This window comes from Camelina sativa, chromosome 18 (genome assembly GCF_030686135.1).
Source record: "Camelina sativa cultivar CO46 ecotype springtype chromosome 18, ASM3068613v1".
NCBI lineage: Eukaryota > Viridiplantae > Streptophyta > Magnoliopsida > Brassicales > Brassicaceae > Camelina > Camelina sativa.
The window spans coordinates 20,443,051-20,456,847 of NC_141897.1; the positions used below are offsets into that span (position 1 = coordinate 20,443,051).

A 13,797-nucleotide genomic window follows, 5' to 3' on the forward strand; every position below is an offset into this window, starting at 1 on the left:
TGAGCTCGCAATAGCAAAAACGTCAGTGTGGTGGGACTTTGAAAACTGCATGGTACCTAAAGGTTGTGATGGCAGTGCCATTGCTCATAACATTAAGTCAGCTTTGTTGGAAAGGAACTACTGTGGTCCGATCACCATTTATGCCTATGGTGATACCAATAAAATGTCTTCCTCTGTACAACAGTCTCTCTCCGCCACCGCCTTGTCCCTCATTCACGTTCCTCCGGGTCAAAATCTCTAATATCTCTCTCTTTAATTATCTCTAATCAGATGTGCAATTGTTTGATTTATAATAAAACCTATATATAGCCTCTATTTTAATATCTCAAATCTTTAGTTTTGTATACATTTAAAAATGTGTAGTTAAATGAAGTTTGATGATATGATATAACAGGGGTTAAAGATGGGAGCGACAAAAAGATCCTTGTAGACATGTTATTGTGGGCAATGGAAAACAAAGCTCCTGCTAAAATAATGCTCATATCTGGTGATAGAGACTTTGCTTATGCTCTTCACCAGCTAGGGATGAAAAAATACAACATTCTTCTGGCGCAACCTGAGAAAGCATCTCCCTTTCTAATTGCAGCTGCAAAGACGGTTTGGTTTTGGAGAAGCATAGTTGCAGCTGGTTCTGTCTCTGCCTCTAAAGTTCTTAAACAAGCTAAGCACAGCGAAAAGAGCGAGAAGTCCTGCGAAAAATGCAGTGTTACTTTTACATGCGAAAAATGCAGCTTGGCTGATTTCAATTCCCACCTCTCTAGTAATGAGCACAAGAAAAAGGTAAAACTATGTATACTCTTATGTATTTTTTATTGGTGTGTGCAGTGTGCTTGTTTATTGAACGTGAACAGAGTTAGAGATCACATTAGGAATCATTTTCACTCATAGGTAGTTCATGAAGTGAAGGTGATGATCACTTCAAGGAGATTAATTATATGTTGCAAATACTAATGTTTTAACTTAAATGTTGATGATAGTTTTGGGAGTTGTTTGTAGTCTTTAGCTGAAAAACCTTTTTTTTTCTTCTTAACTGATTCTTTTGTTGTCAGTGCGCTAATGTCATTGGTGTAATCAAACCCGAGGCTAAACCAAAAAACCTGTACTGTAAGCTATGCCAGGTCCATAGCCCGAACGAAGCTATGTATCAAAGTCATATCTCAGGGCGGAAACACAAAAACAAACTCAAAAGTCAAGCCACAAATACTCGCTAATCTGTTTCTTTAATTAGATTGTGAAAGTAAATAGTAAGCGTCTGTGAATCTCTTTTTAACTTGGGGTTTGAGGTCTATAGATTTTTGCTCCGGGAGCATTCAGATTTTTATGTAAAAATGATACCAGAAGTTACAAACCTCTTTCATTTTGTTTTGTGTGGTAATTGTAACGTAATATTATTTTCTGAGATTGAAAATTAGTAAACATTACTATTCTGTTCTGACCCATAATAACTTGGGAATGGAAACTAGACCATTATTACTTAAAAGCATAACAGCTTTAGGCATGCATGTACATTGGTATTATTATGAAGAGAGCGTTACTAGTAATATAATTATGACTCTGCTTAAATATTTCGCTAATTACGGATGGAGTAGAGATTATCGCAGGCCTCTCCAAAGTTACAACTTACAACGGCTATTAATAAAGAAGCATTTTATCTTCTCAATGTCTGATTCTTCTGATTTGATTGGCGCGTTTTCAATTTGCTGACGTGGATTTAATAATAAAATATCCAAATAGACAGTATTTAAAAGTTGCTCGTAGTCGTAGAAGTGTACTATCGATAGTAAGAAAAAAACAAAATACATAAAAAAAGAAAAAGAAAAAAAAAGCAGACTTTGCGAAAAGCGAAAGGTTTCTTCGTCAACATGGAAAGAACTTAAGTCTTGTAGCTCTTGTAGCTCAGCCTCCACAGGCCTCTGCACCATTTTTTTTTATAAAGTTGATGATAGATTTGACAGTTGTTGCTGTACTCTTTAGCTGAAACCTTATTGTAAGTTGACTTTTTTTTTTTTTGGTTATGTAGCTCGTGCAAGTAGCCGGTGAACGCTCTCATGTCACTGGTTTAACCGAAGCAAAGCATGTATGGTGCAGAGTTTGCCAGACGAGTTACAACAGTGAAGCTAGGTATGAAAATCACATCTTAGGGACAAGGCACCAGAACAAACTTGAAGATCAAGCCGGGAATTCAAGAAAGCGCGTCCGCAGAATCCGTTAATGGTCCTCCTTTAATGCAATTAGAGTTTGTAAAATTTTGCTAAACTGGTAGTGTTTTGAGTCTCACCTTTGTTTTTTGGATCGGGATGCTGGAAAAAAGAAGCTGATGAGCCAAGTTAACTTTTGGTATTTGAGAGAAGTTTTATTATTATTGTAAAAGTACTTTTATAACTTTTGGTTTTGAGACTCATCTTTGTTTTTTGATGAATGCTGAGAGGAAGCTTTTTGTTGAAAGGTTATATTACTAAAGAGTCGCACGTTTATGTATCAACGTATATTTTGGTAATTATAGCTTATATTATATAGATATAGTCCTTTTGCGGTAATTATAAGTTATAAAAAGTACTTTTACAATAATAATAAAACATTACTATTCTGGAATAGACTTAACAAAACTTAGAAAAAGAAAAATCATTCACTTATAAAAAGCCATTACAGCTTAGGCATACATCTAGGCTACTAAAAATTTATCTTTTAAAAAAAGCGTTACCAGTAACAATTATGAGACTCTGCTTAATATTTCGCTAATTACCGATGGAGGAGAGATTATTGCAGGCCTCCAAAGTTACAACGGCTATCATTAAAGAAGCATTGATCTTCTCAATGTCTGATTTTTCTGATTTGATTGGCGCGTTTTCATATTGCTGACGTGGATTTAACAATTAAAATACCCAAATAGCACAGTATTTAAAAGTTGCTCGTAGAAGTGTACTATCGATCGTTAGGAAAAAAAACAAAATACATAAAAAAAAAAAAAAGAAAAGAAAAAAAAAAAAGCAGACTTTGCGAAAAGCGAAAGGTTTCTTCGTCAACATGGAAAGAACTTAAGTGGTAATAACTTCTTTACTTAAACTCAGAGGTAAGAGATCACCTTACCAACCCTCCGATCTCCGACGACTTGTATCTATACGGGAAAAAGAAAGTAGTGTGATTTTTTTTTTCTTAGTAGAACTACTTTGTCTTCTCCTTCTCCGGCGATGTCTACGGCGGAGGCTGATTACGTGAAGGCCAAAACTTCGGTGTGGTGGGATATAGAGAATTGTGAGGTACCCAAAGGTTGGGATGCTCATAGGATTGCCCAGAATGTGAGTTCCGCTTTGTTGAAGATGAATTACTGTGGACCTGTCTCGATTTCGGCTTATGGTGACACCACTCTCATCCCTCACTCTGTTCAACAAGCTCTTTCTTCTACTGGTGTTGCTCTTAATCATGTCCCCGCAGGTCTCTTTTCTCATCAAGTTTGACTCTTTTCTTGTTTTTTTTTTCTTCTTCTTCCTGGAATTGGGATTTTTGTTTTGTTTGAGTTTGTGACAATTTTGGTTACTATTACCTTATTGATCTGTTCTTGTTAGATGATGATATGTTCACTTTACTATGCAAGCAATTGAATTGGAGAATGGTTATATGGACTTTGGAAACTGTGATCAATTTAGGTAGTTTTTGTTTGGGATATATAAGATTGAGTTTGTGTTGTTTTGGTTGTTTGAACAGGTGCTAAAGATGCGAGCGATAAGAAGATTTTGGTGGATATGTTGTTTTGGGCAGTAGACAACGCCGCACCAGCGAATTTTATGCTTATCTCTGGTGACAGGGACTTCTCCAATGCTCTTCACCAGCTACGGATGAGAAGGTATAACATTCTTTTAGCTCAGCCTCCACAGGCCTCTGCACCTCTTGTTGCTGCTGCTAAAGATGTATGGCTCTGGACAACCCTAGCCTCCGGTGGCCCTCCTCTTACAAGTGCTGAATCCTCTCTACTCGTCCTCAACAATGTACGTCGCAATGTCTCTATTAAGGAAGCTCAGTCCAGCAAACCAACTGATTCAAGCTCGGAGATTGGAGACATGAAGAATAACAAAACCAGAGAAAAGCATGTTCGGAGAGGATTACGTCAGGAGCCGAGAAGAAACATGCTTGAAAATAGCAGTGGAACCACCTGTGACTCCTCTCGATTTGTCAACAATGGACTTTGTTATGTCTCTAATTATCAAGTGTCGAACTATCCTGTTTCTGAACATGCTCAGTCCAGCAAACTAAGTGATTCAAAGTCTGACGCTGGAGATGCTAAGGATCATAAACCCAGAGAAAACCACTTCCCAAGAGGATCACCTCAAGAGACGAGAAGAATTATGCTCCAGAATGGTAAAGGAGCCACCACAGGTGAATCTGTTACTGCCAGCAGACCATGTGATAGCTCTGAAAAGTTCACCGCACTCCTCAACAATGTACCACATTTTCCTTGAAGTTTAGTTCTATATTTTCTGGAAGCTAGAAGGAAAGACAATTAACTTGTTTGCCTATTTTGTGCAGCCTGCCTTCGTAGAAAGTCGCCGAGCGCTGGCCAGTGTTTCAGCCAAACCCACACAAGAAGCGGCGCTTGTGGAACCTGTGGTGTGCAAAGTTTGCCAGATCAGTTGCACCAACAATGATGCATATAAAAAGCACACCTATGGAAAAAGACACCGAAACAACTTGGAACTGCAATCAGGCAAGTCCAAAAACATTTCGGTGGGACCAGTTGAGCCTGCTAAGGAGGTTCCAGCAAAACATAAGAAAAATAAGCAGGCGGTTGAAGGTAGAGCTAAGGTAAACGCTGATTTCGCTTGTCTTATGTGCAATGTGGTGTGCCAGAGTCAAGTTGTCTTTGATTCTCATCTGAGGGGTCAGAAGCATACAACTAACATGCTGAGTCAATCAGAGGCAAGTTTCTAACTCTTGGCTATTCGAAAACTTAAGCATTTATAGGCATAGAAAATTATAAGCTTGTCAAAACATAAGCCTGATTTAAAAGCGCGTTGTTCAAGGCACTCATTGATTCTAAGAAGCTTCAAGAGAAAGATGTTGGAGAAAAGGATCAACCAAGTGTTGCCGAGCCTCTGTTGCAGTCTCAAAAGGATCAAGAGAATACTAAGGGCTTTGAGAAGCATGTTTCAGTGGCGAATCAATCAGAGGTAAGTTTCTAACTTTTTGCTATTCTATAATATGGGATTTTAATTAACATTGATAAGTTGGCAGTCTGGTAAAAGATAGGGCTGATATAATAGCTTTGTATCAGGTACTAATTGATTCTAAGAAGCTTCAAGATAAAGGTGTTGAAGAAAAGGATCAACCAAGAGAAATTAATGTACATCCTAAAGCAAATGCTAATCACTTTTGTCGTTTGTGCAATGTGGGGTGCCAGAGTCAAATTGTCTTTGATTCTCATCTAAGGGGTCAGAAGCACGCTGCCAAGCTGAATCAATCAAAGGCAAGTTTCTTACCTTTGTGTATTCGAGAACTTAGTAATTTAAAAACTGAGAAAAAATTACAGTTTGGTAAAACATATGCTTGATATAATACCGTTGGATCAGGGTATCATTGATTCTAAGAAGCTTGAAGAGAAAGGTGTCGGTGAAAAGGACCAACCAAGAGAAACAATTGCAGAGCCTCAGTTGCAGTCTCAAAACGCTCAAGTGAATAGCAAGTGCTTTGAAAAGCATGTTGTCGTGGTGCAACAATCAGAAGTAAGTTCTAACTATTGGTAATTTTGTGAATTTGGGATTTTAATTAACGTTGAATATTTTCCAGTTTAGTGTAATATTTGCAGAATGTGAGTTCTTAACTATGATAAAATATAGAAATAATGAAACTTATATTGTTTGATCAGGAACTCATCAATGCTAGGGAGATTGAAGAGAAAGATGTCCGAGAAAAAGCTCAACCAATAGAAACAGTTGCAGAACCTCAGTCGCAGTCTGAAAACACTCAAGAGCATACCAAGTTCTTTGAGAAGCAAAACGAAGAGTTGAGAAAGATTTGTGGCACCTCAGAAAGCAGTGTAAAAGAACGTCTTCCAAGTTCTAAAGACCGGGTAGACACTTTAAACAAACAGATTCCAAATGGAGAAGTTTTCTCTGGTGACCTTAAATCTGATTTTGAAGTACTCAAAGAAGCAAGGTAAATTTTTCCAACTTGGGTTTGTTTGCTTAGTATATCAAATATGAAAAATCCTTATAAAAAATACTCTCCAAACTATTATCATAGGGAATGTTCTGATGGCATTGTCAAGCCTATAAATCTGTCCGAAAGAGCAAATGAGCACTCAGTGGAGGTGGAGAAGAAGGGAAAGGAGGTGATGGTAAGCCAAGCAATATTAGCAACATCTAAGCTTTGTCATCTTTGTCAACATGTAGCTCACTGGCCGTATCAAAAGCATACTACCGTACTGGCAGCTCACTTCTTGTTTTATCTATTTACTTTATGTAGGTCGCCTTTGTAGCCAGCGGTGATGCTCAGTTCAGTGTTTCAACCAAACCTATGAAGGAACCAGAGGGTTTGCAGCCTGTGTGGTGCCAAGTCTGCCAGATGAGCTGCAACAGCAAGGTTGCATATGCAAATCACACCTATGGGAAAAAACACAGACAGAACTTGGAACTACAATCAGCCAAGAACGCAGCAAATATGTCCAAGGGACCAGCCAAGGTCTCTAAAGATTATGGAGATCAAACTAAGAAAGTACCATTTAAAAACCAAACCACCTTTGATTCTCATCTGAAGAGTCAGAACCATTCTGCCATGGTCAAGGAGCCAGCAGAGGCAAGTTTATAATTTTAACTATTTGGTTTTCTTTTGTGATGGAGTATATATTATACCTTAACTGAAATACCGCTGTAGCAGGCACTTGTTAATTCAAGGAGAACTCAACAAGAATACAACCAAGAAAAACCGAGAGAACCATTGGAGCAGTTCACTGTTGACTCGGGGACAATCCATGGAGAAACCAATCAAGAAACAGAAAAAATTGAAGAGCACACAATTGTAAAGATCGATGATCTTGCGTTTGGAGGGGCACCTGAAGATAAAGTGGACTTAAAGGAGAGACACGCTGTATCTGAGAACATGGAGCAGCGTGCCTTCACTGAGCATAAACGAGAGTCTAGAATACTTAAAGAACCGAGGTAAGAGCTAACAATCAGCCATATAGTTGTATAAAATGTAAGGTGTCTTGAATCTTGATCAATATCTGTGTTGTCTAATTGATTTACTTGGATCTTGTGTTACAGAGGATGCTTGGATGTGATTCCTGTGGCTGTGAGAGTAGAACTGCCACCACCAAATGTGAATGTGGCCAAGAATTTGGATTATGAGCTGAATCATAAAACCAAACCTACAGCACGGGATTTTGAAAACGTGTGTGCAGGACGCAAGGAACATCCTGGAGAGGCTAGCAAAAGGGAAGAGAGTAAGGGACAAGCAGATAGCTTTTGGACTCGCCTGTGGGGGAAAAAGAACTAGAATAATGTTAAAAAAATCTAAGTATAGTATTTGAATTGTTGAAAATTTATAACTACTTGAAGTTAATTTTCTAGTACAATATTGCTATGTTGTCAACAATGAATGTTTTTTTTTTCTATATAAAAAAGTTTGCAGCTCTATTTATTATTTTCTGTTTTTCTTAAATTTAAAAATCTGATTAATACTGTATTATTTATCTATAAAGTAACCTGTAAAAAATTGAAAGAATATAAATTTAGGCATTGTTGTAAAGTTTATCAATTAAATTGAAAATAACGACAGGGATAATCCAACAGAATTTTCGGTTTGTCTGTAAATAATGTATCATCAAAAAATTGCATTATAAGCTCTCCATTAGAGAGAGAGAGAGAGCACTACTACAGCTAATATGGGCCACCCAGATTTCTTATCCGACCCGACCCGACTCGATTAACCCGGATCTTCTCTTGTTCAAAATAAAGCAGAGAGAAAGCAAAAAATAATACTTTTACTTTCATTTGGTACTGAAAGGGTCGGAGGGAGTTACTTGCTCCGTTGCTCCGGTCAAGTCACGGCGAAGGTGGTAAAGCTTGCCTACGATTTTGCTTTTGTTCTTCCATTTTAATTTAATATATATCTTGCTCTATTTTCCTGTAATTAGTAAAGTGTCCTCCATTGCTGAACTTGGCTAATTCACTCAGAATGTGTGCATCAACTGATTCCGCGTATATATACCATTTGTCCTTGCGTTTGATTTTTGTTTCCATACGTAATATGAAAAGTCTTATGCTTTGAATTACAATCTAATTAGATTTGAGAAAAGACGAAAGTTTTGTTTTTTTGTAAAAACTATTTCTTGTTGCTAATGAATCGTAATCTTTGCTTATTTGCAGTTCCTCTGTGTATATTTAATCTTCTTTTTTTTTACCACAGAGGTTGGAACTGAATGCGAATTCGTTGTCAGAATCTCGTTTAGAAGATAAGAGAAGAATTCAGACAATGGAGAAGGAATTGTTGAATTGCTACCAGGAGATTGGTAATTGAGATTCTGATATATGAAACTGAAGTCTAGACATATGTTTTATGAGCTAAAGACATTTTTCTTTGTCTTGCAGATTACTTGCGGGATCAAGTAAATGTCAGAGGCCTAGAAGTGAACTACCTGAGTGAACGTGTGCTCGATCTTGAAGTCAAAGTAAACGAATCAGGGAATTTGGAAGAAGAAGTTCAATTTTTGAGGGAGGAGTTGTGTACGTCAAAATCTGCAGCATTAGATATGTTCTAACTAGTTTCAAAATGATTTTGATATGCCTAAGGATGAGTTGAAAGAAGAGAAACTAAAGGCCAAGGAAGAAGCAGAGGACTTAACACAAGAAATGGCTGAATTAAGATATAAAATGACCAAGAAGCTTCCTACTGGCAGAGTTCAATAGGGCCGAGTTGATCTGATGGTCCATTCTTATCACTTTTAATATTCTTTTTTTTCTTCTTGTTTTCTTGTAAAAAAAAAAAAAATCTTTAATAAGAGTTGTTCCATGTCATGAATATGCAAAGTCTTGCAATCCTATTTTGATGATTTACATCACAGCCTCACAGGGATAAATGAATGGGTCAAGAGAAAGGAACCTGTTGTCTTTATTGTTAATCAAGACACTTGTGGATTTGTTGTCTAACCTAATCCAACTTGACTTTAAGAAGAAAAAAAAACCTATTCCAACTTAATCTAAAATAGAGGAAACATATTCCAAATTCATCTCATGTAAAAAAATCTTGAATGCAATTTTATTGAAGTTCATTTTTTGTTTGCTGTAATAGGACTGACTTTAAGTATATTATCCAAAAGAAACCTCAAATTATATAGTTCATGGCTTGTGATCAAAACGTAAAAAGAGCTATTTTGAGTTGGATTCATATTTTATCATGGGAAGTATGATGATAAAATGGGCATTATCTATCATATCTATATATACATTATCTATCATATGCATATACATACTGTCAAACAATTTTTTTTAAATGTTCAAGTAGTATATTGTGGGGGGGGGGGGGGGGGGATACAAAATAATATACATGTTCTCATTGACAAATTCAACAAAGAAGGGTCTTATAATTTTGGATTGGCAAAGTTGACAACTTACCCCAAACGTCGAGAAAAGGAAATTGCGAGTGAGATGGCTCATGCAATTATAAACTAAACCATATTGGTACATTTTTTATTGAAAAAAAAAAGAAACAGTAATTGAGAAATATATACGAAAAACTGACTCTTTCTCTCTTTATTAATTATCTACAATTATGTCCTCGATAAGATTGTTTTTTTTTTTAATTCTATTGTTTTTATTGTCCTGATAAAATTAAAAAGATCCAAATTGCTTTATTAGAAAAGTAGTTATAGGATTTCCCATTTCTATAGCAATAACAAAAAAGAAAAAGAAAAAAAAAATATTATATATGACCGTTTGTATTTGAAATACAAATTTTATTTTATTTTATTAATTAATTGATTCATCAAATCAAATCCACAATTTGTTTAATTTTCTTCTGCACTCCAAAATCATAAAAAATTTGTCAAAAAAAAAAAACCCAAAAAAGACTCAAAGGAGAACTCAATTTCTTTGGGTCGTCCCCATAGTCGTTTCCGCGTTAAATCCTTTTTCCCCTTTCTTCTTCGCATTGATTTGGTCCTTTTTTCTTCAATCCATTAAGAGAACCCCCAAATCTTCAATCTTCTTCTCCAACTTCAATTCTCTCTCTCTCTCTCTCTCACCAAAAGGTTAGGCTTCGATCTCCTTTCTTCTCAATTCTAGTTTGTTTATTTTCCTCGCCGCCATCTGTGTAAGTAGATCTTGGGTTTCTTTTGATGAACTTGTCCGCCACTTCATTTGCTCGCGATTATACCCAAAATTAGGTTTAAGAAGTGAAATCAAACTTTGGGATGTTACTGTTTTTTAAAAACTTGTTGCTTTACTCCTTTTTATTTATTTATGTCGTCAACTTGGGGGAATTGGATCGACTTTATCGTATCGTAATATCGTTATCTGAAGTCTTTACTCTCTAGTCTCTTAGCTTACAAGTTAGAATCAAAAAGCATCAAATTCTGATGACTACTTTATTTTTCTGCAGGAAAGGTTTATTAGGTTACCAAAAAGTTCCGTGATTTTTTTTTTTTTTACAATGTTTGGTTTGAGGAAATCACCTGCAAAGCTTCCAAAGCATAACTCTGTTGATCTTGGATATCACAAGACTTCCAAGCCTAACCCTTTCGATTCTGATGACGAGTCAGACAACAAACACACCCTTAACCCTTCAAAGAGGACTACCTCTGAACCTTCTTCTTTGGCTGATATGACTAACCCTTTTGATGGTGGGGAGGTTCAGAGAGGAGGTTCATCAAAACAGTCGTTGGTTTCCAACTCTAGATACCAGTACAAGAACAATTTCCGCGATTCTGGTGGTATCGATAACCAGTCTGTTCAGGAGCTTGAGGGTTATGCTGTGTACAAGGCTGAAGAGACTACGAAATCTGTTCAGGGTTGTTTGAAGGTTGCCGAGGATATTAGGTCAGATGCTACCAGGACTTTGGTTATGTTGCACGACCAGGGCGAGCAAATCACTAGGACTCACCATAAAGCTGTTGAAATTGATCATGATCTCAGTCGAGTGAGTTTTTCTTCTTTCTACTTCTTTGTTGTGAAATGGAAAATTCAATATTAGTTGGTTGGTGTTAGATAAGAAAACCTGGAGACATGAGATGTTGATTTGGATTATTTGGTTTTCAGGGTGAGAAGCTTCTTGGAAGCCTTGGAGGCATGTTTTCAAAGACTTGGAAGCCAAAGAAGACTCGTCCTATTAATGGTCCCATCATAACCAGAGGTTTGCTTCTTTTGTTCATTGATATCTCTCAGTTCTTCTTGCAGCTATTTTGCTTATACCTAAAATTGCTGATTCCCATTCTGTGTTTTGCGCAGATCACTCACCAACTAGAAGAGTGAACCACTTAGAGAAAAGGGAAAAACTGGGACTGAACCCAGCACCCAAGGGACAATCAAGAACCCGAGAACCGCTCCCCGAATCAGCTGATGCCTATCAGAGAGTGGAGGTTCGTATTCTTCTCTTTCCTCTCTTTTATTTTTTCCTTAAAGAAGAACATTACTATTCTCCCGCATCTGAGATGAGTGATGCATGAACTCGCTATTTTGGGGTCATGTAATGCAAATGGGCAAAGATCCAAACATGAGGCGCTGATGAACACTGAAAGCAAGATTCTTATTTATTTATTTGAGTAGAACACTGTCTTTTTTGACACCACTAAATGTATACTCTCGTTTATTACAGATGGAAAAAGCTAAGCAAGACGACGGTCTTTCAGACTTGAGTGATATACTCGGTGAGCTAAAGAACATGGCTGTTGACATGGGAAGTGAGATCGAGAAACAGAACAAAGGACTTGACCATCTTCATGATGATGTTGACGAACTAAACTTCAGAGTGCAACAATCAAATCAACGCGGCCGTCGTTTGCTTGGAAAATAGATGAGCATAGTTATATGTTCATTACACTCATTCCTCTCTTGTTTTTTTTTTTTTGGTAGAACTCATTCCTCTCTTGTTTGATCTGTGACTTTGTTCTTTTAACCTGAAAAGGTTCTTATCATGTTATATACATTACTGCCTGTGTTTGTAATTGATCTTATTGCAGAAAACAAAACAAAAAACTTATTGTTCAAACAGAAGCAATTTTGCTATCCTTTTATCTGACTGTATCATAAAGATTTCTCAAGAAAATAAAATATAATGTGTTTGAATCACAGATTTATACCCTACCAGTATCAGTGCTAAAATATGACATATATAAGAATACAGAAACTCCAGACAAGTTGGAACATTTGTTATGCAACAACTGCACAATCGTGTGAGATGAGATTATTAAGAAGAGCAAAAAAAGCCAGGAACTCATCATCGTTCTCAGTTCCAATCCAAGACATATCTTCAACAATGTTCACTTCTTCACTTGTATAATGTCTGAAGCCATAAAACACAAAGACTAGATGATGAGAAGTAGACAATCTCTCATAGCTGGGAAGGAACTAGGAATAGAGTAATGAATAATCTAATACAAACATCAATAGTTCATCAATCATATTGTAGCCAAAACCTTATCAAGCCAATTAAAGTGAAGTAGTTCCAAGATGACAAATCATAGCAAATAGCTTTGGAGGATACTGAAATGACAAACGTACACATCTACTGAAGCTTGACTTCCATGATGTTCTTGGTCTTGGGAGGATATAAGGAGTGAAACTTAACAGACCTCTCTAAAACCACAAGTTGTGCCTTAGCTTCAGCATAAGCCTCATTCACCTTCGATTGGTCAGTGTTGTTCATGCGGAAGCCATCCAAGGTCCTTCGCTTAGTGTACTCCCTTAAGTTGTAATGAGGGTACTGACGCCCCGCTCGAAGCATGGCACGACAGAGGCTGAGAACTTCACTTCTGGATACCATTGCAAGATTGGAAACTAAACCCTTTATAATACAGAAGCCTGCTTAAACTGCAACCAGTTAACAAGAATACATTAACAGGATTAGCAATGCCGAAAAGGGAAAGAAGGAGTCAATATAAAGGGCTAAAGATACAGACTTTGACATAAAAGATACATAAGACAGTGAAAATGATTTTGGATACATCATCTATAAAAGCAAAAGAACCTAAATTTTTCTCAAACAGTGAGGAGATTCATTAATAATCATACAATTCCAGTAAAATTCATAAGCAGGAATCCGATTTGGGTATGAGATACCAATTCCAACACTTAAGAAACATAAGCTCTATAGTTTTTTTTGGAAAAATCTGCAAATGAACCAATAAACTAAAGCAAACCCTTCAAGAAGAAACTTCGAAAAAGCCATAAAAACCGCACTTGATAATCAATAAACTTCACTAAAATGGGATAAATTTTTGAAGCGACAACCAATATAATACATCTGAAATCGCAAGAGGTTATGACCAAATTCAACAATAGTAAAACCAAAAAGCATAGAATTTGATGATAGCGAGCTCGAAATACATAACACAATACCGAATTGAAATCGCCGGAGAGTATAAATTTCCCGAGCTCGCTCGCCGTTGAGGTTCTCCGTTGGAAGGTTTTTGATTGCAGGACGATTTGGGTATATAGACAACAGACCTAGGTTACCCAAAACTGAACCGGGGAAACTGATTTTAAGAACCGGATCAATTTTAGGTTTGAGTAAAAAAAAAAAGAACCGGTTATAAAATGGGCCAGGCACTAATAGGGCCTAAAATATTGGGCCGATATGTTCGAGAAGCGTTTC

General features: G+C 36.8%; 4 protein-coding genes across 7 annotated transcripts; 3 read left to right on the top strand and 1 right to left on the bottom strand.

Moving 5' to 3' along the window:
• The first annotated feature begins 2,907 nt into the window (after positions 1 to 2,907).
• Positions 2,908 to 7,625, top strand: LOC104762229 (uncharacterized). Of its 3 annotated transcripts, none has more exons than XM_087497954.1 (12): positions 2,908 to 3,070; positions 3,161 to 3,432; positions 3,703 to 4,436; positions 4,522 to 4,911; positions 5,016 to 5,162; positions 5,267 to 5,458; positions 5,562 to 5,714; positions 5,858 to 6,147; positions 6,235 to 6,328; positions 6,457 to 6,786; positions 6,868 to 7,148; positions 7,254 to 7,625. In XM_087497954.1, exons 2-12 carry the CDS (start codon positions 3,189 to 3,191, stop codon positions 7,483 to 7,485), a joined length of 3,087 nt encoding a protein of 1,028 aa, XP_087354080.1. In that variant the 5' UTR covers positions 2,908 to 3,070; positions 3,161 to 3,188; the 3' UTR covers positions 7,486 to 7,625. The 3 variants fall into 3 exon arrangements, with proteins under 3 accessions (XP_087354080.1, XP_087354079.1, XP_087354081.1); XM_087497953.1 differs by having other exon boundaries at positions 2,928 to 3,070; positions 6,865 to 7,148; XM_087497955.1 differs by having other exon boundaries at positions 2,928 to 3,042.
• A 293-nt stretch (positions 7,626 to 7,918) lies between these two features.
• LOC147923100 (uncharacterized) lies at positions 7,919 to 8,749 on the top strand (the record flags this gene model as incomplete). The annotated part of the gene is made up of 3 exons (XM_087497911.1): positions 7,919 to 8,047; positions 8,398 to 8,500; positions 8,580 to 8,749. Coding segments are annotated over 3 exons (402 nt in total), but the record flags the coding sequence as incomplete, so codon positions are not given.
• A 933-nt stretch (positions 8,750 to 9,682) lies between these two features.
• Positions 9,683 to 12,192, top strand: LOC104762232 (SNAP25 homologous protein SNAP33). 2 transcript variants are annotated; one of them, XM_010485483.3, is made up of 5 exons: positions 9,683 to 10,237; positions 10,588 to 11,124; positions 11,244 to 11,337; positions 11,433 to 11,563; positions 11,800 to 12,192. In XM_010485483.3, exons 2-5 carry the CDS (start codon positions 10,639 to 10,641, stop codon positions 11,995 to 11,997), a joined length of 909 nt encoding a protein of 302 aa, XP_010483785.1. In that variant the 5' UTR covers positions 9,683 to 10,237; positions 10,588 to 10,638; the 3' UTR covers positions 11,998 to 12,192. The 2 variants fall into 2 exon arrangements, with proteins under 2 accessions (XP_010483785.1, XP_010483786.1); XM_010485484.3 differs by having other exon boundaries at positions 10,056 to 10,299.
• Positions 12,193 to 12,212: 20 nt separating this feature from the next.
• On the bottom strand, positions 12,213 to 13,673 carry LOC104762231 (uncharacterized). Its single transcript, XM_019240532.2, has 3 exons — positions 13,542 to 13,673; positions 12,705 to 13,013; positions 12,213 to 12,486 (listed from the first exon to the last, which is right to left on the bottom strand). Exon 2 carries the CDS (start codon positions 12,964 to 12,966, stop codon positions 12,709 to 12,711), a length of 258 nt encoding a protein of 85 aa, XP_019096077.1. The 5' UTR covers positions 12,967 to 13,013; positions 13,542 to 13,673; the 3' UTR covers positions 12,213 to 12,486; positions 12,705 to 12,708.
• Between the last annotated feature and the right edge of the window lie 124 nt (positions 13,674 to 13,797).

What these genes read in the sequence shown, in the direction of transcription:
- LOC104762232 (XM_010485483.3), top strand. Translation starts at nt 10,639, where the DNA reads ATGTTTGGTTTGAGGAAATCACCTGCAAAGCTTCCAAAGCATAACTCT. An exon ending in TTGATCATGATCTCAGTCGA is followed by an intron (nt 11,125 to 11,243) that starts GTGAGTTTTTCT and finishes TTTGGTTTTCAG; the next exon opens with GGTGAGAAGCTTCTTGGAAG. An exon ending in TGGTCCCATCATAACCAGAG is followed by an intron (nt 11,338 to 11,432) that starts GTTTGCTTCTTT and finishes TGTTTTGCGCAG; the next exon opens with ATCACTCACCAACTAGAAGA.
- LOC104762229 (XM_087497953.1), top strand. Translation starts at nt 3,189, where the DNA reads ATGTCTACGGCGGAGGCTGATTACGTGAAGGCCAAAACTTCGGTGTGG. An exon ending in CCAAGCTGAATCAATCAAAG is followed by an intron (nt 5,459 to 5,561) that starts GCAAGTTTCTTA and finishes CCGTTGGATCAG; the next exon opens with GGTATCATTGATTCTAAGAA. An exon ending in GAAGTACTCAAAGAAGCAAG is followed by an intron (nt 6,148 to 6,234) that starts GTAAATTTTTCC and finishes CTATTATCATAG; the next exon opens with GGAATGTTCTGATGGCATTG.
- LOC104762231 (XM_019240532.2), bottom strand. Translation starts at nt 12,966, where the DNA reads ATGGTATCCAGAAGTGAAGTTCTCAGCCTCTGTCGTGCCATGCTTCGA.